General features: G+C 42.4%; 2 protein-coding genes across 2 annotated transcripts; one reads left to right on the forward strand and one right to left on the reverse strand.

Annotated features, from left to right (window-relative positions):
- Positions 1-4,165: 4,165 nt before the first annotated feature.
- Positions 4,166-11,116, reverse strand: LOC130909666 (uncharacterized). The gene is made up of 2 exons (XM_057826408.1): positions 10,869-11,116; positions 4,166-6,274 (listed from the first exon to the last, which is right to left on the reverse strand). The coding sequence occupies exon 2, from the start codon at positions 6,266-6,268 to the stop codon at positions 4,535-4,537; it is 1,734 nt and encodes a 577-aa protein (XP_057682391.1). The 5' UTR covers positions 6,269-6,274; positions 10,869-11,116; the 3' UTR covers positions 4,166-4,534.
- A 961-nt stretch (positions 11,117-12,077) lies between these two features.
- Positions 12,078-21,916, forward strand: syt15 (synaptotagmin XV). The gene is made up of 8 exons (XM_057826483.1): positions 12,078-12,325; positions 12,385-12,583; positions 12,678-12,802; positions 15,461-15,741; positions 16,097-16,264; positions 21,246-21,354; positions 21,428-21,613; positions 21,691-21,916. Exons 2-8 carry the CDS (start codon positions 12,390-12,392, stop codon positions 21,828-21,830), a joined length of 1,203 nt encoding a protein of 400 aa, XP_057682466.1. The 5' UTR covers positions 12,078-12,325; positions 12,385-12,389; the 3' UTR covers positions 21,831-21,916.
- Positions 21,917-25,006: the final 3,090 nt, after the last annotated feature.

The following is a 25,006-nucleotide window of genomic DNA, read 5'->3' on the forward strand; positions in this document are numbered from 1 at the left end:
TTTTGTCAAGAATCAACAACAAGTGGGACACAATCGTGAAGTGGAACAACATTTATTGGATAATTTAAACTTTTTTAACAAATAAAAAACTGAAAAGTGGGGCGTGCAATATTATTCGGCCCCTATACTTTCAGTGCAGCAAACTCACTCCAGAAGTTCAGTGAGGATCTCTGAATGATCCAATGTTGTCCTCAATGACCGATGATGATAAATAGAATCCACGTGTGTGTAATCAAGTCTCCGTATAAATGCACCTGCTCTGTGATAGTCTCAGGGTTCTGTTTAAAGTGCAGAGAGCATTATGAAAACCAAGGAACACACCAGGCAGGTCCGAGATACTGTTGTGGAGAAGTTTAAAGCCGGATTTGGATACAAAAAGATTTCCCAAGCTTTAAACATCTCAAGGAGCACTGTGCAAGCCATCATATTGAAATGGAAGGAGCATCAGACCACTGCAAATCTACCAAGACACTGGCCGTCCTTCCAAACGTTCTTCTCAAACAAGGAGAAAACTGATCAGAGATGCAGCCAAGAGGTCCATGATCACTCTGGATGAACTGCAGAGATCTACAGCTGAGGTGGGAGAGTCTGTCCATAGGACAACAATCAGTCGTACACTGCACAAATCTGGCCTTTATGGAAGAGTGGCAAGAAGAAAGCCATTTCTCAAAGATATCCATAAAAAGTCTCGTTTAAAGTTTGCCACAAGCCACCTGGGAGACACACCAAACATGTGGAAGAAGGTGCTCTGGTCAGATGAAACCAAAATTGAACTTTTTGGCCACAATGCAAAACGATATGTTTGGCGTAAAAGCAACACAGCTCATCACCCTGAACACACCATCCCCACTGTCAAATATGGTGGTGGCAGCATCATGGTTTGGGCCTGCTTTTCTTCAGCAGGGACAGGGAAGATGGTTAAAATTGACGGGAAGATGGATGCAGCCAAATACAGGAACATTCTGGAAGAAAACCTGTTGGTATCTGCACAAGACCTGAGACTGGGACGGAGATTTATCTTCCAACAGGACAATGATCCAAAACATAAAGCCAAATCTACAATGGAATGGTTCAAAAATAAACGTATCCAGGTGTTAGAATGGCCAAGTCAAAGTCCAGACCTGAATCCAATCGAGAATCTGTGGAAAGAGCTGAAGACTGCTGTTCACAAACACTCTCCATCCAACCTCACTGAGCTCGAGCTGTTTTGCAAGGAAGAATGGGCAAGAATGTCAGTCTCTCAATGTGCAAAACTGATAGAAACATACCCCAAGCGACTTGTAGCTGTAATTGGAGCAAAAGGTGGCGCTACAAAGTATTAACGCAAGGGGGCCGAATAATATTGCACGCCCCACTTTTCAGTTTTTTATTTGTTAAAAAAGTGTAAATTATCCAATAAATGTTGTTCCACTTCACGATTGTGTCCCACTTGTTGTTGATTCTTGACAAAAAAATAAAATTGTATATCTTTATGTTTGAAGCCTGAAATGTGGCGAAAGGTTGCGAGGTTCAAGAGGGCCGAATACTTTTGCAAGGCACTGTATGTGTTGGATTTTATCAAGTAAGTCAAGTAAGGACTTATACACCGGTGCGACTTATATATGTTTTTTTCCTCTTCGTTGGGCATTTTATGGCTGGAGCGACTTATAATCAGGTGCGAAATATAGTCCGAAAAATACGGTATGTTGTGTTGCGTGAGCAATATTTGAGGTTATGCAGCACCTGTCACTCTCTAAGCAGCTTCTTGCACACGTTTTTCTGGTGCCATAGTTTCCAGCAGAGTTCGCTACATTTTTCACAGTTTAATTAACAGTTGAAAACACAAAAAGAAGGACACTTCTCTTTTTCTTTTTTCTTTTCTTTTCTGCGCACCCGATTTATGATGACTCGCCATGTTTAGAGTTTATAAAAATGACAGATTTTAATTTCCGGCTTCAGGGCACGTATGTAGTGTCGCCTTATGTGCACCAGAGCGGGGTCAAACAGTTCTCTGCTAAGGCAGAGGGGGTGGGGGGCGTTGTGCAAAAAAAAAAAAAAAATTAAAATATGTATTTGAAATATTTAATATGTTAAAGTTTTTAAGTATAGATGGAGTAAAACATAATATTTAATCAGACAATGATTTGAATAAAAAAGAAATACGTGACTGTACAGTGGGGCAAATAAGTATTTAGTCAGCCACCAATTGTGCAAGTTCTCCTACTTGAAAAGATTAGAGAGGCCTGTGATTGTCAACATGGGTAAACCTCAACCATGAGAGACAAATGTGGAAAAAAAACAGAAAATCACATTGTTTGATTTTTAAAGAATTTATTTGCAAATCATGGTGGAAAATAAGTATTTGGTCACCTACAAACAAGATTTCTGGCTGTCAAAGAGGTCTAACTTCTTCTAACGAGGTCTAACGAGGCTCCACTCATTACCTGTATTAATTGCACCTGTTTTAACTCATTATCGGTATAAAAGACTCATGTCCACAACATCAGTCAGTCACACTCCAAACTCCACTATGGCCAAGACCAAAGAGCTGTCGAAGGACACCAGAGACAAAATTGTAGACCTACACCAGGCTGGGAAGACTGAATCAGCAATAGGTAAAACGCTTGGTTTAAAGAAATTAACTGTGGGAGCAATTATTAGAAAATGGAAGACATACAAGACCACTGATAATCTCCCTCGATCTGGGGCTCCATGCAAGATCTCACCCTGTGGCGTCAAAATCATAACGAGAACGGTGAGCAAAAATCCCAGAACCACACGGGGGGACCTAGTGAATGACCTACAGAGAGCTGGGACCACAGTAACAAAGGCTACTATCAGTGGTGATGGCCAAATGAAGCCTCATGAAGCAAATGAAGCTTTGCAGCCAATTGGTTTGCACATGTAGCAAAGCTTCATGGTGCTTCATTTACTCTATGGCGCCATCAAGTGGTCTAGAAGCCCAAGAGGTCAACATTGCTAATGGCTATTTGCTTAAGACAAAGATATGAATGTGCTTGTGTTAGTAATTTAGTATGTGAACAAAATACAAGTGCTAAGGATAATTTTTATTCATTTTTATTTAGAAATAATAGCTTTCCCACAGTGGCTGGCTTTTAACGGTTTCTTTTTTTGGACAGTATTTCACCAGCTTTAGAAAATATTTTTTCACAAGGCACAGATGAAGCTGGGGTGCAGAGAAATGTGAGTGCCAGTTCATATAAATTTGGGTAGGTATTCTTTTGTGCCTCCCAGTACACTAATGGATTGTTCATTCTGTTGATGTTTGGTTCAGATAGGTACACACACTCACATTTATATTAAAGTAGTTTTTCTCCCTTACCTTATTGAAAGCAATCAAATCAAAATGTTCCCATACAGGGGAGGATCGCTTTTTTCGCGCAGGTTCCATCGCAAGCAAAGGACAAGGCTCGAAAAAAGATTGCACTGGTTGCACTTTTGCGTACAGATGTAACAAGTACAGGAGCCCGAAATCCACAAAATGTGAGATAACAGGTGATCGCCATTGCGTTTTGCAACCAATTTATACCATAGTCTGTACTGTTTTTCTCTTGTTTGGAGGAAAAAGAATACTGAATTGCACCATACCCACTGTGAAGCATGGGGGTGGAATTATCATGCTTTGGGGCTGTTTTTATGCAAAGGGACCAGGACGACTGATCTGTGTAAAGGAAAGAATGAATGGGGCCATGTATCCAGAGATTTTGAGTGAAAATCTCCTTCCATCAGCAAGGGCAATGAAGATGAGACGTGGCTGGGTCTTTCAGCATGACAATGATACCAACCACACAGCCAGAGCAACAGAGGAGTTGCTTCGTAAGAAGCATTTCAAGGTCCTGGAGTGGCCTAGCCAGTCTCCAGATCTCAACCCCATAGAAAATCTGTGGAGGGAGTACCAGCAACAGTGTGTAAAAAGCTTGTGAAGAGTTACAGAAAACGTTTGGCCTCCGTTATTGCCAACAAAGGGTACATAACAAAGTATTGACATGAACTTTTGGTGTCTACCAAATACTTATTTTCCACCATGATTTGCAAATAAATTCCTTAAAAATCAAACAATGTGATTTTGTTTTTTTTTTCACATTCTGTCTCTCATGGTTGAGGTTTACCCATGTTGACAATTACAGGCCTCTCTAATATTTTCCAGTTGGAGAACTTCCACAATTAATGGTTGACTAAATACTTATTTGCCCCACTGTAGTCAGGTGTATAGTATAGTTAAAAAAATCATACATACAATAATAAATACAAAGAACAAAATTCTAAAATGAATTAAATGAACCAAATAATACAATGCTTTTTAATTTGCATGTGCAAAGTGCAGTAATAAATAAGCAGCCATGTACATTTAATTAGCGAAAAAGCATTTTTCCCCACTCATTTGTAATAAAAATGCAAGGTGCAATATACAATATGTGCATATTTTTTGCCAATCAGTATGTTTTCTTAATTTGTTAGACCTTGTTTTTCTTTTGCTATTGTATGCCTTTTAAACATCAGTGTAAATTTCGCCAGATAGGGATCTGTCCATCTCTTAGTCATCTTCCTTTTTGGAGCCTACGCACCAGCCTGGCCTCAGTGACCTCATCATACTTCTCTTCCTGATGCTCCCGCGCGAGAGTGATGGTGATTTGGGAATGTCGTCATTTCCCAATTCAACCCCTTCCACTATTTTCACTTCACAAGTTGCCGCTTCTATTTCGCCTCCCTCATCCTGCCTCTCCTCCTCTCCGTTTGCGGAAGGACTCGGGTCAGGCGCTGCCTCAGGAGGAGGACGGGGAGGTTCGGGTGCTCTGGTCTTCTTTTGAGAAGGTCGTTTAACCATTTGTGGGCTGTTGTGGAGCTCCAAGTGCTTTCGTATGGCTTCGCTCAGTACTTCCGGCTCCAAAGACGCGCCATGGACATCCCAGGTCATCCCGTCCTCATCCCACTGTACCTGTTTCATGCTGCTTCTCCTCCTACCTCCCAGCTCACGCTTCTCTTCCCCAACCTGCGCCTTCAAACAAGACCTCCTTCGCTCCTGAACGTGTTTCGGCTTCTCCTCTTCTTCTTCATCGCTGGCTGGGAACATGCTAGAGGAGGGTGACACCAGGTTGGAGTTTGACCCCACTGAGGCTTTTAGGTCCAGCTTGGATCCAGGTGGTGAACCCAGAAGGGAGTGAGAAGTGTTTCTGGAAAGATTCAACCAGGAACCCGTGGGAGACAACGTCTGCACGCCCACGTCTACCACTTCTCGTTGTGGCTTTTCCTTGAGAAAAGGCTGTCTTTGAGGACTGCCTCTTGAGCATCTGCACCCCTCACCCAGAAGAGAGTCACTCAGGGAGGAGACCAGATTTGACCTTCTTTGTTGTGGTTGCCAGGGCAACTGGAGGTGGCACACCGATGCTCCATCATCAACTGAACTTGACTCTAGTGCTCCAGGAACGAGCTTTGGAGATGTCTCCTCATCAGGTAGGGATCCGGGGAATGGCGCCACGCCTTCCTCCGAGCAAACGGATGACGCTATTGGAGAAGGATACTGGAAATAAAGCAGACGACTACCCGGGAAGGAATTGTCCTCTGTGTTCTTCACCCGGAAAAAGGGTTCAGGTGGTGGGGTTGACACCACAGGGGAGATTAGATTGTCTTCTAGCTGGGTAAACAACATGGTTGATGCCAGGGACGATCCTGGAGAGTCACCTTGCTCAAGTAGTGGCGTGCTAGTAGACGCTTGAAGGGACAGTGGGGATGAAGAGCAGAGATCCGTAGATGGCAGTGTCGGTGTCAACAATGGGGAGATGAACGGCGAAGATGCAATGGTGGTCGGAGAGGCGGGCGTGGCACAACAAGTCACGTCTCGTGCCAGGCTGCAAGGTTGCGACATCCCACCACTCCACACAACTGTGTCGGGCGTGCTGCTGCGACTGTACGCTCCAGCACTACACCGACTCCAACGTCGCATATTAGCCACCCAGCGGTCACTGAGTGCGGGTGGCTCACGAGGGTCCGGCGACTGGAGGCTTCCTACACGCCGCAAACCTTCCAGCTGCTGTACCGGGCCTTGATCGGCGCTGGAGCTGCGGCGCAGGTCTACGCTGCTCCACGCGGGGTTGCGGCTGAAGACGTCCATGGAGCTCTTGGAGATGGAGAATATGGGCGTGTGGGCTTCGCCGTCGTCCGCCGGACCCTCCCTAGTCGTTAAACTGGAGTAGGACATGGACGGGCTGACGGAACAACACACCGACTGGCAGATCTCGGAGGCGGGTCGAACCGGCCTCACCGCCATCATAGCAACCTGAAATTAAAGACCCTTCCATGGATGAGTTCAGTACACACATTTGGGTTTGAATTATAAGCTTAGTTACAGACTGAATTCAAGATATCGCTACTTTTCTGACCCGATAATTGTGTATGACGGTAAGAGACCTTACAAGAGAATTCAGAGATTCGATTTAACTGCCAGCGTTTGAACGGGGATTTTCGTGTGAAAGAGTGCCTCATTGTTTGTTGCAAGTACATGTACACCTTAGATAATATACAAAAACTGAAAACGGAAACGTGAAAACTATTAATGTTAGGACAGATACAGTGGGGCAAATAAGTATTTAGTCAACCACTAATTGTACAAGTTCTCCCACTTGAAAATATTACAGAGGCCTGTAATTGTCAACATGGGTAAACCTCAACCATGAGAGACAGAATGTGTGGAAAAAAAAAAAAACAGAAACTCATATTGTTTGATTTTTAAAGAATTTATTTGCAAATCATGGTGGAAAATAAGTATTTGGTCAATACCAAAAGTTCATCTCAATACCTTGTTATGTACCCTTTGTTGGCAATAACGGAGGCCAAACATTTTCTGTAACTCTTCACAAGCTTTTCACACACTGTTGCTGGTATTCTGGCCCACTCCTCCATGCAGATCTCCTCTAGAGCAGTGATGTTTTGGGGCTGTCGTTGGGCAACACGGACTTTCAACTCCCTCCGCAGATTTTCTGTGGGGTTGAGACCTGGAGACGGGCTAGGCCACTCCAGGACCTTGAAATGCTTCTTACGAAGCCACTCCTTTTTTGCCCTGGCTGTGTGTTTGGGATCATTGTCATGCTGAAAGACCCAGCCACGAGTCATCTTCAATGCCCTTGCTGATGGAAGGAGATTTTCACTCAAAATCTCTCGATACATGGCCCCATTCATTTTTTCCTTTACACAGATCAGTCGTCCTGGTCCCTTTGCATAAAAACAGCCCCAAAGCATGATAATTCCACCCCCATGCTTCACAGTGGGTATGGTGCAATTCAGTATTCTTTTTCCTCCAAAAAAGAGAACCTGTGTTTCTACCAAAAAGTTCTCTTTTGGTTTCATCTGCCCATAACACATTCTCCCAGTCCTCTTCTGGATCATCCAAATGCTCTCTAGCGAACCGCAGACGGGCCTGGACGTGTAATGGCTCCAGCAGGGGGACACGTCTGGCAGTGCAGGATTTGAGTCCCTGGCGGCGCATTGTGTTACTGATAGTAGCCTCTGTTACTGTGGTCCCAGCTCTCTGTAGGTCATTCACTAGGTCCCCCCATGTGGTTCTGGGATTTTTTATCCCTGTTCTTGTTATCATTTTGACGCCACAGGGTGAAGAGGGAGTTGAAAGTCCGTGTTGCCCAACGACAGCCCCAAAACATCACTGCTCTAGAGGAGATCTGCATGGAGGAATGGGCCAAAATACCAGCAACAGTGTGTGAAAAGCTTGTGAAGAGTTACAGAAAACGTTTGGCCTCCATTATTGCCAACAAAGGGTACATAACAAGGTATTGAGATGAACTTTTGGAATAGACCAAATACTTATTTTCCACGATAATTGGCCAATAAATTCTTTAAAAATCAAACAATGTGATTTTCTGTTCTTTACCCACATTTTGTCTCTCATGGTTGACGTTTAACCATGTTGACAATTAAAGGCCTCTCTAATATTTTCAAGTGGGAGAACTTGCACAATTAGTGGTTGACTAAATACTTATTTTCCCCACTGTACATGCGCACCATAAATAAAATACAAAAACCTGAAAACGGACACGTGAAAACTATTAATGTTAGGAGAAATATTTAGCTGCATCCGAGGTATATACAGTTATGTGAAAAAATAAAGAACACCCCTTTAAATATTCAGTTCTTGTGTTCACATATCAATGTCTGATCTTGTTTTTCTTTATTTCTGGAAAAGAAAGTGATTTAATTGCAGGTAAACAGAACAAATTTATATTGTTTTACTCATAAAACCAAATATATTAACAAAAATGCATATTCTAACTGAGGAAAGAGTTAGGACACCCTACCACCTAATCGCTACTGTTTCCTCCTTTGGCTGAAACAACTTCACGCTTTTTGTAGCCATCTACCAGTCCTTGACATCTTTCTGAAGAAAGTTTGCCCCACTCCTCAACGCAGAATACTTTCAACATTGGCTGACTGTTGGAGTGAGAAAAAACATCATGGTGAGATCAAAGGAGCTGTCTGAGGCCTTCAGAAAGAAGATTGTAGACCTTTATGAGTCTGGTAAGGGATTTCAAAAGATCTCAAAAGAATATAAAATCCGCCATTCCACTGTCTGGAAAATAGTCTACAAGTGGAGAACATTCAAAACAACTGCCAACATGCCCAGGTCTGGCCGTCCAAGCAAGTTCACGCTGAGAGCAGACCACAAGATGCTAAAAGAAGTCTCCAAAAACCCTCAAATGTCATCGCGGATTGACAGCAGGCGCTTGCTACAGTTGATGTGAAAGTGCATGCCTCTAAAATCAGAAAGAGACTTCACAAATTTAACATTCATGGGAGGTGTGCAAGGAGGAAACCTTTGATCTCCAAGAAGACCATGAAGGCCAGACTGAAGTTTGCCAGCGTGAATGTAGATAAAGACCAGAACTTTTGGAATAATGTTCTCTGGACAGATATATTTAAAATTGACTTATTGGGATACGAGAACAGAGGACATGTTTGGCATAAACCCAACACAGCATTCCAGGGAAAGAACCTCATACCAACTGTGGAGTATGGAGGTGCAAGTGTGATGGTTTGGGGATGCTTTGCTTCAGCAGGACCTGGCCAGATCACCATCGTAGAATCCACCATAAATTATATCGTATATCAGAGGGTGCTTGAGGAACATGTGAGATCATCCATGAAAAAAATTAAAACTGAATTGAAACTGGAACCTGCAACATGACAATGACCCAAAACATACCAGTAAATCCACCAAGGACTGGCTGAAAAGGAAGAAATAGAGAGTCAAAGCTCAGATCTTAATCCCATGGAGATGCTGTGAGGTGACTTGAAACGGGCTGTACATACAAGAAACCCCTCAAACATCTCACTGTTGAAAGTATTCCGCGTTGAGGAGTGGGGCAAACATGACACCGATGTCATAGACTGGTAAATGGCTACAAAAAGCATCTCACACACAAGTTATTTCAGCCAAAGGGGGTAACACTAGCTATTAGGTGGTAGGGTATCTTAACTTTTTCCTCAGTTAGAGTATGCATTTTTGTTGATATATTTGGTTTAATGAGTAAAACAATGTTAATTTTTGTTGTTTACCTGAAATTAAATGACTTTCTTTTCCAGTGATAAAGAAAAACAAGATCAGACATTGATATGTGAACATTTCTTAACTCAGTCACTCCCAGCCATTTTCACCGGAGCAACCCTCTTCGCTCCTGGCCGTTTTACTAGATTTTGACTGATTTTGCAAGGCCCACAGAAAATTCTGTTCTATTGTTATAAAAACATGGAACCCACCAAAAGAAAGATTAGAGTCTATTCTTTCAGCAGGAAAAAAAAGTTAGTTAATATATTTTTCCATTCTTTAGAAATCAGCATTAGAAAATAGCTTAGTTTGAGCAATTTTCCCATTTCTGATGAAAAAACAGAGAAATTGAGCTTTTTGTAAAAGCATACATTTCAAACATGACTTTAACACAGCTATTATTTGTTTTTGTGACATTCCAAACATCTGAATAATGTTTTCCTTCTACAAAAAAACAAACAACAAGACAAATAGAGCTTTTGATAGCAAAGTAACAATTTATTTACATATAACTAAACTATTGAACTGAGAGATGATGCTGTTGTGGCCGGGGCGACAGCCGTTCTGTTAAATCGGGTTACGCCTGGCGTCCTGTGTGGGTGAATTCTGGGGGGGACCTGTGTAGTGACCACTACCTCGTAACAGAATTCACCTGGGGAACTTGTGTGGGGCATGTGCCTTGTGTTTGACATTGGTCTCCACATTTTTCTCACCCTTCTTACTTCTTCCAACTTCTGTTTCCTGACTATTTCTCTTCATTCATGTCCTTTCTTGGTCGATATGAGTTCTTACCAAATGCGCTACTGCCCTCCAGTGGCCAGTTTTATTGCTCTAAAATGGATTTTCAGCATTGTGCTTTGGAGCGAAGTTGCATTAGAACCTAGAGATCTCTCTTGTGCAAAAAAAAACGTAACAACACTGAAACAATTAAAAATAGAACGTATTTATACGTTTTTGGGAGCAAATGAGTTAATAAGGAACTGAATATTTAATGGGGTGTCCTAATTTTTTCACGTGACTCTAGCTAGAAAAAAGTTCAATGTTAACTGGGATAGAGTCCAAGTCACCTGTGAACCTGATGAGGACAACTGCTATGGAAAATGGATGGCCAAATATAACCTAAATGGGATTCCTCAATCCGGATTATGCGATCGTTTCAACAAGATTGAAGATGAGGGATCACCCTTACACATGCAGCTAATCTTAATCATCTACGTAGGTAGGGTCCGTTTTGATACGTTTTACACACAACACATCACACTACATTAGGCTATACACAACTTTCCCATTGGATTTGAATGGAAATTCCATCTCCTACCGTTAAAATAGCCCCTTGTGTCCTCTCTCTTCTTCACCAGTCCAGTTTCTCTCCCAGCATCTTTTTAGTCCCTTAAACAAACCCTTCACCGGTGCCCTCCCAATCCTTTAGTCACTGATTCCGTTTTTTGTGCACTTTCCGCGAACCAACCCGTAGTATCAATGTACCGATGAATCAGGCAAGTGGAGTGCGTGTGTGGGTGAACGGGTGCCGCGGGAGTGCCGCTTCTTGACTCCCCGAGGATTAACTGGCCACCTGTCATCCCATTAGCTGATGGCCAATCTCTGGACGCTGTGCTAGTGTATGTGTGTGTGGCTGAAGAGTTAAGATCAGGTCAGCTGGCAGGATTTGCATGCACACTTATTCTTGTACTGATTGTTCATTGGATGGATAATGTTAATGTAAATCATTAGTTGCCAGTTACTCACAAATCAGTGAAACTTAGTTTCTTGTATTTATTTGATAAATATTTATTTTCTTTTTCATCTAATTTAATTTTAAAAGAGATTAATTATACATTTTTGATGCATTATTTTCATTTTTATAACATGCTTTGTTTAAGAGTTTTAAAAAATGTAATTTATTGTTTTTTCTTTTATTCAAGGGTGCCTATTTCTTTTATCATCCCCGTATGGTTCTGGGATTTTTGCTCACCGTTCTTGTTATCATTTTGACGCCACGGGGTGAGATCTTGCATGGAGCCCCCGCTCGAGGGAGATTATCAGTGGTCTTGTATGTCTTCCATTTTCTAATAATTGCTCCCACAGTTGATTTCTTTACCCCAAGCATTTTACCTATTGCAGATTCAGTCTTCCCAGCCTGGTGTAGGTCTACAGCTTTGTCTCTGGTGTCCTTCGACAGCTCTTTGGTCTTGGGCATAGTGGAGTTTGGAGTGTGACTGACTGAGGTTGTGGACAGGTGTCTTTTATACCGATATTTAGTTAAAACAGGTGCCAGTAATACAGGTAACGAGTGGAGCCTGGTCAGACCTCGTTAGAAGAAGTTAGACCTCTTTGACAGCCAGAAATCTTGCTTGTTTGTAGGTGACCAAATACTTATTTTCCACTCTACTTTGGAAATAAATTCTTTAAAAATCAAACAATGTGATTTTCTGTTTTTTTTCCCACATTCTTTCTCTCATGGTTGAGGTTTACACATGTTGACAATTACAGCCCTCTCTAATCTTTTCAAGTAGGAGAACTTGCACAATTGGTGGTTGACTAAATACTTATTTGCCCCACTGTATATTCTTTTGTTTATACAGTAGTTCATAGTGCGCGCAAATACCAAAACACACTTCAATTAACGTGTTGCATTAAAGCCATCTAACAGACTGACCAACAGAGGGCGTTAAGATCTGAGAAGCAGCCAGCTGTTTCTATCTCTCACATGCACCCACATAACCACAAGCAGACTCTAACAGGCAGCTGAAGACCAACAAGAACTATAAATTAAAGGTAAACACATTTGCTATGTGACCTCCTGCACTGCTTGACTTGTGTATCATGTGATTCAGGTGCAATGATTCTGGTGGGCAACCAACCAATACTTCTGGCACTGCCATTTGTTCTTCTACTGGTTCTGGTGATATTATGCTTGTGGTGGAGCAAGAGGAGACGTGATCGCAGCCAGTACCAGGAACAGTTCGTATCCGTGCCTCACGTCCCATTATGCACTGCTACAGTCATCCCAATTTCACAAGGCTCTTACGGAAAGTCAGTTCACATTTTGCCTATACACAGGTTTTCGTCTTTGGAAAACAATAGTGTTGTGTTTTATTAATCTGAGCCGGCTGTATTGATTTGAAAGGCTTGAGGAGATCCCGTTCTCAGTGCCCCCTCGCTTCACGTCGTCTCCAAGAATCGTGGAGAAGACAGAAGTGATGGAGACTCACGGGGACATTCTGGCCCATCGCGGATCTCTCTTCGTTCAGAGTATGCCCACTCTAGTTTGTACATGTTTGACAACATGCCACCAGTTTTATGGGAACTTAATCAGGGATCAGCAACCGGCTCAGTTTTAAAAAAAAATAAAAGTATTTTATTATAACATATTATGGCGCTTTCGAGATTTAACAGAGGACTTTAGCTTCCCTAAAGTTGGCAGAGCAAGTCAGACTCACTTTATTTGTACCTTCAAAGTGGCACCATGACTTTACATAGTTGGTGATTTCATATACAACTATGTGACTATTCTGTAAATAAAGGTATATAAAAGTTGAGCCTGACTTGTTCCGCTAAATTCCGTTTTTAAAGCTCATAAGCATTTTCTGACACCTTAAAAGTAGGTCAAATCAGGTGAGTGGAAAAATAGATATATTTTAGACCTTTGAAAGTTTCTCATTTAAAAAATGGTTTTGGACACCCATCCTGGTACATAATAAATAACTACAACTTCAAGATGACTCCCCTTTGTCTACTCGAGTCAGGGTAAGCCCAGGTCATTTGGGGGCCCTAAACAAAATAATGCAAAGGGGCCCATATTTTTGGCCCACCATTTCGTCACAGTGTACTGTGAAACCCATACATGCAATCCAACCCATACGTCCATATTTTGTATATTAATCAGATTTTGTTGCACTGCATACTTCAAACTTCTCACCCCAAATGATTGTCAGTACTTACAGTAGATAGCGCCAAACCTTTTTCTAAAAGAGGAAAGAAAAGTTAAGGAAGAACTTTTATTTTTTTTAAGCTTGTTATCAAGTATCAAAACTCACAAAAGTCAAATAAAGCAAACTGTAGTACACAAAATAGAATATAAATTAAACAATTGCCAGATTGGGGGCCCGCTAGTGGTCAGGGGCCCTAAGCAGCTGCATAGTCTGTGTATAGGCTGGGCCGGCCCAGACTCAAGTCTTTGATAATCAATATGCACGCGCTAAGACATGTGGTGGATCTAAAATAATAAAGAAATTTGGTGTGTGAGGAAATATAGATTTAATTTAGCCCGGTGTTTTAAGGGATTCAAGAATCAAAAAGATAATGGACAGCACACTAGTCAATTAGCCTGCTGTGTCCATAATTCTCGTGCTAGGGTTCAATTGCAAAATATGTCTTTTTGTGGCTTTCCGGTAACTCAAGGTGAGAGCATGAGAGAGCATAATAGAAGACACCTGGATTTTAATGAGATATTATTGCGTACTTACCTTGTTTCAATCCAAAAACTCCGTGTAGCATGCCTCACTGAGTGTCAAGATACAGCTGTGAATGGCCGCAGCTGGGGATTTTATGGGTGAAACACGGTAATATAACAAGGGTCGCAATGCAGAAATCGCAGACATCAAGGAGTGGTCGAGATTTTCTGTTTCAAATATTTAACCTTTCAAAGGTTTTTTTTTCCAATTTTTCTTTTGTTTCAATCGATTATTTGTCATCTAAAATATCGGGGAAAATGCGACTGTAACAAAAAAAATTAGGGCTGTCAAAATTATCGCGTTAACGGGCGGTAATTAATTTTAAAAATTAAACACGTTAAAATATTTGACGCAATTAAAGCACATGCCCCGCACAAACACATTAAAATGACAGCATAAGTCATGGCCACAAGTTACTTGTGTTTTTTGGAGTTTTGTCGCCTTCTGCTCGCGCTTGGGTGCAACTGATTTTATGGGCATGAGCATTGTGGTATTATTGACATCAACAATGGCGAGCTACTAGTTTGTTTTTTGATTGAAAATTTCACAAATTTTATTAAAACGAAAACATTAAGAGGGGTTTTATTATAAAATTTCTATAACTTGTACTAACATTTATCTTTTAAGAACTACAAGTCTTTCTATCCATGGATCGCTTTTACAGAATGTTAATGTTAATGCCATCTTGTTGGTTTATTGTTATAATAAACAAATACAGTCCTTATGTAGAGTATATGTATATATCCGTCTTGTGTCTTATCTTTCCATTCCAACAATAATTTACAGAAAAATATGGCATATTTTATAGATGGTTTGAATTGCGATTAATTACGATTAATTAATTTTTAAGCTGCGATTAACTCGATTAAAAATTTTAATCGTTTGACAGCCCTAAAAAAATACAATTAAGCAATAGTTATTGTGACCTATTTACTGTACAGACAATATTTTTTTCATCATGACGTAATTTGTTTAAAAGTTTAAAATATGCGAGTGAATAATTTTATAGATTTTTAAACGAAATATTAGACGTCAATTAATGTTTTTAAGCTACAAGTGATAGACATTTCTAATAATAAATGTAATTACTTACCTTCTTTTTAGGGCTGGGTTGAAACAAAAGCGGTTGTGCGGTGTCTGTGAACGGGGTCTCCAGGGTAAAACGGACAAATTAAAAATAGTTGTGCCATGAAACTGCTATGGCAGCATATAGACATATTGTTCTATCAAACACAACAGTTCTTTTGGCTTAAAAAACAGCAGTTTATTTTACACTGAGCCATACACAAACTGTATGGCTCTCGTGGAATCACATTTACAAGTACGTGTTTTTTTGGTTCCAGGTCATAAAGGCTCCCATGGCATGCAGCTCCCAGTGTTGTCTTTTATGTGGAAACTGGGTTGAAATTGCTCTTTGAGTGTTATAATTTGCCGACCCCTGGTACTAATGTTTCAGGTTTGTACCCAGTGGGGACCGTGCTTGCCGGCCTGTATTCGAGCGAGGTGGTGGCGCCCCCGCCCGGCATGGCCACCCGTCTCTGCTTCTCGGTGGAGTACCGCCACGGAGGCGAGCAGCTAGCCATCTCCTTGCTCCGCCTTGGAAACCTTCCGCCTCGTTTCCATGGTAACATCACCCTGGTGCAGCTCCACCTGCTGCCTGACGACAGGCGTCCCCGCCAGGCTAAGGCGAGGGGCACCGGGCCCGATCCGGAGTTCAACGACTGCTTTTTGTTCCAGGTTTGATGTGGACACACACATTAACATATTTGCTGCTAATACAGATTTATGTATTGTATTCACAGAGCATGTGTTGTGGTAGTTAGCAAAAGAAAGAATTTCTTCGCTGCTTCTGAAAAAGTGTGACGTTAATTAACCCTTTGGAGGAATTTGACACCATGACCATGGTCATCATGATGGGATCCACCAAAAACTTCCTATTGACTCCCATTCATATTGTACTCTCACCCTCTCACAAACCTTGTATATTATTGTTTGTCTATTGATTGACCGTCGATTGTTTTGTTTTCCCGTCGGTGGCATCCAAAGATTTTTACAAAGTGCAAATACTATACATACCCATGTACACAAACAGGTGTCAAGAGTGCGTGTGTCACAGAGCACGCTCAGTATGTGCGTACTGAGTGTGTCACATGATTCCAAACGCCACGCGGTGGGCAGGGTTTTATTTCCCCTGCATGGTGAGTTGGGCCAGGCTGGCAGAATTCTTTGGAAGGACCTGGACACCGAAAACGACCATTACGTACGTGCGCATCTGGAACAAAAATGTCTTGACACAAGAGTTAAATAATTTTGTCCGTATAACTAAAAAAACTCATACAGTGTATCACGAAAGTGAGTACACCCCTCGAAATTTCTGCAGATATTTAAGTATATCTTTTCATGGGACAACACTGACAAAATGACACAATGAAAAGTAGTCTGTGTGCAGCTTATATAATAGAGTTCATTCATTTTCCCCTTTAAAATAACTCTAAATATCGCCATTCATATCTATTCAATTCAATTCAATTCAATTTATTTGTATAGCCCTCAATCACAACAGAAGTCTCAAAGGGCTTTACAGAGGCAATATGATACACAATTAGAAATGAAGCAACAATGATGAATAGATGCAGTTCAAGTCCTGGGTATCCCCTATCCTTAAGACCCTCCATGCCGGCAAGGAAAAACTCCAAAAACTCCAGAGTCAATTGGGAGAAAAATGAGAAACCTTGGGGAGTACCACAGTCAGGAGAGATCCACTCCCAGGACGGATAGACAGGAACCCCAGAACGGCTAATGGGAATTAGCAAGCGAAATTATAGTCCGTAAAAATACAGTGGAGTAAAGGAGCAAGTAGAAGTCCCTCTAGTCAGATGAGACGGGGGTTGCAGCGAGATCGTCTATCCAGCCAGGGGTCCGGACAGTCAGGTGGCTGCAGCTGAAAAATAGCCCCTCCCCTTTGGGGAGGGGGGAAAGGGGACACCGGGTGACTAGTGATGAAGAGACTAGACAACTAGATATTAACATTGGAAAATAGAAATAAAGTAAGACAAGTGGTAGGTAGAGTAAGAAAAGGAGATAGAACTCAGCGGCTGTACTGCCCCCAGCATTATAGCTTCTAGTGCAGCTTAGACTAAACTGTGAGTCTACTCCGACTTCAACTAGCCTAACCATTAGCTTTGTCGAATAGGAACGTTTTTAATCTAATCTTAAATGTGCAGACTGTCTCGGCTTCTTTAATACTAGCTGGAAGCTGATTCCATAAAACAGGGGCTTGGTGGCTAAAGGCTCTAGCTCCGACAGTACTTTTATAAACCCTGGGAACTACCAGTAGACCTGCATTCTGAGATCGGAGTGTTCTGTTGGGGCGGTATGGAACCAGAGCATCGGTGAGATAAGGTGGCCCCAACCCATTAATGGTCTTAAATGTAAGAAGGAGTATTTTAAATTTAATTCTAAACTCGACTGGAAGCCAGTGAAGTGCCTGGAGCACAGGGGTGATGTGCTCTCTTCTATTGGTTCCTGTTATAAGTCTTGCTGCTGCGTTTTGGACTAGCTGAAGACCTTTTAGAGAGCTTTTAGGACAAGCTGCAAGTAGGGAGTTACAGTAATCCAATCTCGATGTAACGAACACGTGAATTAATTTTTCTGCATCGCTTTTAGATAAAATATTTCTAATTTTGGCGATGTTGCGCAGGTGAAAGAAAGCCGTTCTACAGGTTTGTTTAATGTGTGCTTTAAACGATAAGTCAGGGTCAAATAAAACTCCTAGGTTTTTAACTGTGGTGCTGGAGGCTACACTTACATTGTCCAGAGTGACTATCTGGGCAGCTAAAGAGTCTCTAACACTTTTCGGGCCTATTATAAGGACTTCTGTCTTTTCAGGGTTAAGTAGAAGATAGTTAGTGCTCATCCAGGTATTTATATCTCGGACGCAGGCGCTTAGTTTTTCTACTTGCCTGACCTGCTCAGGTTTAATTGATAGATACAGTTGTGTGTTGTCAGCGTAACAATGAAAGTTAATGCTATGTTTTCTGATGATATTACCTAGAGGAAGCATATACAGCGTAAACAAGATGGGCCCGAGGACAGATCCTTGCGGCACACCATAACTAACTCTAGAGTACGATGATGATTGTTGGTTTACATTGACAAACTGGTACCTATTAGATAAATATGATTTAAACCAGCAGAGGGCTGCTCCTCTAATGCCTATGTCACATTCTAATCTCTGCAATAAGATATTATGGTCGATTGTGTCAAAGGCTGCGCTCAGGTCCAACAGAACCAGGATCGAGACTAATCCAACGTCAGCGGCAAGTAACAGGTCATTAGTTACTTCTACTACTTACAATATCTAAACCCCTGGCAACAAAAGTGAGTACACTGCACTGGAACTACGTACATCCCTAAATGTCCAAATTGAGTACTGCTTGACATTTTCCCTCCAAAATGTCATGTGACTTGTTACAGGACTCCTGTCAGCATTGCTGCAGAGATTGAAGAGGTGGGGGGTCATTCCCACCACCATGCTTGACTGTAGGCATGACACACTTATCTTTGTACTCCTCACCTGATCGCCGCCACACATGCTTGAGACCATCGGAACCAAACAAATTAATCTTCGTCTCATCAGACCATAGGACATGGTACCAGTAATCCATGTGCTATGTTGACATATCTTCAGCAAACTGTTTGCGGGCTTTCTTGTGTACCGTCTTCAGACGAGGCTTCCTCCTGGGGTGACATGACCATGCACACCAATTTGATGTAGAGTACGGCGTATGGTCTGAGCACGAACAGGCTGACCCCCCACCTCTTCAATCTCTGCAGCAATGCTGACAGGACTCCTTTAACGAGTCACATGACATTTTGGAGGGAAAATGGCAAGCAGTACTCAATTTGGACATTGAGTACGTAGTTCCCATACGTTCTCTGTACGTAGTTCCCATGCGGTGTACTCACTTTTGTTGCCAGGAGTCGAGATATAAACGGCTATATTTTGAGTTATTTTAAGGGGAAAATAAATTAACTCTATTATATAAGCTGGACACAGACTACTTTTCATTGTGTCAAACTGTCATTTTGTCAGTGTTGTCCCATGAAAAGATATACTTACAGCGGGGCAAATACTGTAAGTATTTAGTCAACCACCAATTGTTCAAGTTCTCCTACTTGAAAGGATTAGAGAGGCCTGTAATTGTATACATGGGTAAACCTCAACCATGAGAGACAGAATGTGGGAAAAAAACAGAAAATCACATTGTTTGATTTTTTAAAGAATTTATTTCCAAATTAGAGTGGAAAAGAAGTATTTGGTCACCGACAAACAAGCAAGATTTCTGGCTGTCAAAGAGGTCTAACTTCTTCTAACGAGGTCTAACGAGACTCCACTCGTTACTTGTATTATGGCACCTGTTTTAACTCATTATCGGTATAAAAGACACCTGTCCATAACCTCGATCGGTCACACTCCAAACTCCACTATGACCAAGACTAAAGAGCTGTCGAAGGACACCAGAAACAAAATTGTAGACCTGCACCAGGCTGGGAAGACTGAATCTGCAATAGGTAAAACGCTTGGTGTAAAGCACAGGTGTCAAACCGATTCCAGAAAGGGCCAAGTGGGTGCAGGTTTGCTTTCCAACCAATGAAGAGGACACATTTTCACCAATTAGATCTTTTACATTTGTAATCAGTTAAACTTTGTCTGGTGCTGCTTGTTTCAGCAGGAAGTTCATTGGTTAATATCTCTGCGCGGTATCGGTTGGAACAAAATCCAGCACCCACTTGGCCCTTTCTGGAATGGTTTGACACCTGTGGTGTAAAGAAAATAACTGTGGGAGCAATTATTAGAAAATGGAAGACATACAAGACCACTGATAATCTCCCTCGATCTGGGGCTCCATGCAAGATCTCACCCCGTGGAGTCAAAATGATAACAAGAACGGTGAGCAAAAATCCCAGAACCACACGAGGGGACCTACTGGATGACCTACAGAGACCTGGGACCACAGTAACAAAGGCTACTATCAGTAATGCGCCGCCACGGACTCAAATCCTGCACTGCCAGACGTGTACCCCTGCTGAAGAAAGTACACGTCCAGGCCCGTCTGCGGTTCGCTAGAGAGCATTTGGATGATCCAGAAGAGGACTGGGAGAATGTGTTATGGTCAGATGAAACCAAATTAGAACTTTTTGGTAGAAACACAGGTTCTCGTGTTTGGAGGAGAAAGAATACTGAATTGCATCTGAATAACACCATACCCACTGTGAAGCATGGGGGTGTGTGTGTGTGTGTGTGTGGGGGGGGGGGGTTCTGCAAAGGGACCAGGACGACTGATCTGTGTAAAGGAAAGAATGAATGGGGCCATGTATCGTTAGATTTTGAGAGAAAATTTCCTTCCATCAGCAAGGGCATTGAAGATGAGACGTGGCTGGGTCTTTCAGCATGACAATGATCCCAAACACACAGCCAGGGCAACAAAGGAGTAGGCTATGTAAGAAGCATTTCAAGGTCCTGGAGTGGCCTAGCTAGTCTCCAGATCTCAACCCCATAGAAAATCTGTGGAGGGAGTTGAAAGTCCGTGTTGCCCAATGACAGCCCCAAAACATCCCTGCTCTAAAGGAGATCTGGAGGAATGGGCCAAAATACCAGCAACAGTGTGTGAAAAGCTTGTGAAGAGTTACAGAAAACGTTTGGCCTCCGTTATTGCCAACAAAAGGTACATAACAAAGTATTGAGATGAACTTTTGGTATTGACCAAATACTTATTTTCCAACATAATTTGCAAATAAATTCTTTAAAAATCAAATAATGTGATTGTCTGTTTTTTGTTGTTGTTTTTTTTTTTTTTACTTTTTGTCTCTCATGGTTGAGGTTTACCCATGTTGACAATTACAGGCCTCTCTAATATTTTCAAGTTGGAGAACTTGCACAATTAGTGGCTGACTAAATACTTATTTTCCCCACTGTAAATATCTGCAGAAATGCGAGGGGTGTACTCACTTTTGTGATACACTGTATCATCATGTTTTTGCATTCAAATTAATGAAAGTTGCATTCACTTAATTGTGTATGTAAAACACAAGAATTTAAAGATAATTTTCTATTAACTCACTGGTTGGCATTGACAGCAATAGATCTCAGATTGGACATCTATTGTCAACAATGGCGATCAATGAGTTCATTTATTTGGGAATTCATTGTACTAATGATTGTACGGTGACCTTGTCAGTGTTCAGAGTTGGGTGACATCCTGGTATCACTGAGCTACAACCTGACTCAGCAGCGCCTATCGGTGGAAGTCCTAAAGGGACGAGGACTGCAGCCTCTCACGGACACGGGTACCAATCCTTCAACCATTTTATAGGGTGATCCCATGGACTTTTCATCAATGTATGCTTCTTATATTCACAGACCTGTGTGTGCGGGCGAGCTTACAAATCCACACTCAAGTATTGAAGGTGAAGACCAGCGCCACGGTGAAGGCGGACGACGATGCAGCCTTGGAGCTCAGGACAAGTTTTAAACTGCGGACGGAGCACGTGGATGAGGCTTGCTTGCGTTTGGAAGTGCGGCAGCAGAACCAAAAAGTTCCCTCAGGTGGCTTTATTAGCTCCTCCAGGGAAGTTACGCTTTCATTGTACACTGTATTGTTAATGTCAGTCCTGTATCCCCAGGTCCTTCAGTCCCTCTGGGTTTTGTAGTGCTGGGGCCGTTCATGTACGCTAGAGGCCCGCAGCTGCAGCACTGGATGGACATGGTTAACATGCCACAGCAGCCAGTTACAATGTGGCATGGACTCTGCATGGCCACCTGAAGCACACGTGAGCTTGTGTGTGGTGTTTCTAGCCTGCAATGTTTGACATTTGCTCCTATGAAGATGCTAAATAAAACCAAATTTTATTCTGGGATTCTAGCCATCCATGCATTATCTACTGCTTAATCCGGTTTCGGTTTGCGGGGGCAGCAGTTTTAGCAGGAAAGCCCAGACTTCCCTCTCCACAGCCACTTAAACCAGCTCCGGCGGGATCCCAAGGCGTTCCCAAGCCAGGCGAGAGACATAGTCTCTTCGGCGTGTCCTGGGTCATCGCCGGTGGGACATTCCCGGAACACCTCTCCAGAAAGGCGTCCAGGAGGCATCTGTACCAGATGCTCGATCCACCTCAGCTGGCTCCTCTCAACACGGAGGAGGAGAATCTCGACCCTGAGTCCCTCTCGGTTGACCGAGCTTCTCACCCTATATCTAAAGGAGAGCCCGGACACCCACCCTGTGCTTTCGGTCATGACCCAAGCTCATAGATCGACTGGTAAATCAAGAGTTCCGCCTTTTGGCTCAGCTCCTTCTTCACCACAATGGACCGGTTCAGAATCCGTATCACTGCAGACGCTCCACCGATCCGCCTGTTGATCTCCCGCTCTCTCCTACCCTCACTCGTGAACAAGACCCCAAGATACTTAAACTCCGCCACTTGGGGCAGGATCTCATCCTCGACCCTGGAGAGGGCACGCCACCCTTTTCGGACTGAGGACCATGGTCTTGGATTTGGAGGTGCTGATCTTCATCCCAACCGCTTAACACTCGGCTGCGAACCGCTCCAGTGAGAGTTGGAAAACACGGCTTGATGAAGCCAACAGCACCACATTATCTGTGAAAAGCAGATAGGCAATCCTGAGGCCACCAAACCGGACCCCCTCAACGCTTCGGCTGCACCTAAAAATTCTGTCCATAAACATGATGAACAGAATTGGTGACAAAGGGCGACCTTGGCTGTGTTTTTCAAATGTAATACACTACAGCAGGGGTGCCCAAGTCCGGTCCTCAAGAGCCCCTATCCAGCTTGTTTTCCATGTCTCCCTCCTTGAACACACCTGAATCAAATGATCAGTTCATCAGCAAGCACTGAGGAGCCTGATAGTGATCCTGATTATTTGAGTCAGGTGTGTTGGAGGAGGGAGAAATGGAAAACAAGCTGGATAGGGGCTCTCGAAGACTGGACTTGGGCACCCCTTCACTACAGTCATAGACATCAGCATTATTGACGGGTCAGCTCGGCCATGCACTGCGCAACTCCTTCAAGCAGGGGGCCGCCCACATCAAGAGGAGCTATTGACAAACACGCACGCAGCAAACTAACGGTGGATTTCGGTTCAAAAAGTATGAAAGCTGTACCACATACAAACAGGAAAGATTGTCTCAGGAGTGATTTGTTCGAGGATTCAAGGTAATTATTGTATTTTTCGTACCATGCATGCGTTTTGAAACCATGTGAAAAAAATGGAGAAATTAGCCGCTAAGGCATTGGCATCATAGTTCGCAATATTTACTTAAAATAAATGCTACTTGCACGTTTTTTTCTTTTTTTTTTGTTGTGCTTTTAACCAAGAATCGAGACTGTTTTACGTTCATATCGATAAAGAATTCAGGGATTTTAGTATTTATTCACAACAATTTCAACGTAAAAATCTCTTTGTTGTAGTAAGGTGGCGCCACCGTGAACTTAAAGACGAGTCGAACATTTGACATCTTTACATCAAATAAATGTTACCTGCACGGTTTCTTTTGCTTTTAACCATAAAGAATTCAGGGATTTAATGCATTTATTCGCAAGAACTTTTAACGAAAAAAGCTCTTTGTCTGTGATTCCACTCGGTCAGCTTTGACGGCCTCGCCAACAATGCAGACCCCCTATTTATCGGCCCCGCGTCCCGTGTCCCATCAATTACATTATGAAGTCTATGCTACAGTATAAATATATATAATATTTTCATCATTGATTTTTTTTGCCTCATTAGCTGCCCTTGACAACAATAGACATCCAATTAATTCAAACTAGTAGTAATGACTGTGATTGCTCATCTTTTACTGCCATTGACAATGCTAGATGTCCAATCCATTTTGACAAGGACTGATGGCAGTCAAATTAGATTGAATGTCTATCGCCGCCAAGGGCGTAGGTTTGCATGAGGACAGTAGCAACATAACACTAACAACTTTCCAGAATGCTCAAATTGTCAACGCCAACTATAGTATTAAGCAACCTTATTTGCATTATATAATGAGTTCCGTTATATAATAATAACAATATTTATACAGTATAATAATATAATACAGTGGTACCTCGACATACGATCACTTTGACGCACGATCTTTTCGACATCCGACGTAAAATTAGACTCGCCATTTGTTTCTTCATCCGACGACAAGCTCGAAATGCGACGATTTTTGACAGCGCCGCAGTTTCTTATTAATTAAATTTGTATGTAGAGGTACCACTGTATATACATTTCAAGTGAATTATTTTCATTATATCATCATATTTATCCCTTTTCACTTGCTGAATGTGCCGGTCCATTTGCTTCCCCCTCAAACGCACGTTTGATTGGCTGATGACTTGACCCCCACCCCCCCCAACCACCTCCTGCCCGCCACACAGAAACACACACACACACTTACACAGCCCCAACAGTTTCATGTCGACAAAATGCCGCCTCATCCGCCCCCTTCGAAAAGGAGGGATATTAGATTTTTTTTTTTTCAGTCATCAGCAGCCACTGCAAGTAATGTAAAAAGACATCAATGTTGTGGAGGTGGGGAAAACACCTCTAATTTCTCTACTGAAAGTCCGACTTGCATCAGAGGTAGCATAACATTAAACTGTGAACTTTCTAACTTGCAAAACTACTGCGGTCAGGCCAGCCTCCACAAGGAACAACAAGGTAGAGCCAGCCATCCCTCTTTGGATCATTGTTTGCATTACGTGCATTACGGTATTGCAACACGGTGGCTTCAGAGTGCAAGTCCCTATATTTAAAAAAAACAAAACAATAATCTGTTTGGTCTTACTAATGTCCCGTCCCCAACAAAAAGTGTACATGCAGGTTAGTGCTGTTATATCGTCCCTAACAATGTTGAGACCAAACCTACACCCTTGACCACCGCCAGTGGCAGCGAATGAGTTCATAATCATTTTTTCCCCTGAAGATTGAAAATAA

The sequence above is a fragment of the Corythoichthys intestinalis genome, chromosome 21 (genome assembly GCF_030265065.1).
Source record: "Corythoichthys intestinalis isolate RoL2023-P3 chromosome 21, ASM3026506v1, whole genome shotgun sequence".
Taxonomy (NCBI): Eukaryota; Metazoa; Chordata; class Actinopteri; order Syngnathiformes; family Syngnathidae; genus Corythoichthys; species Corythoichthys intestinalis.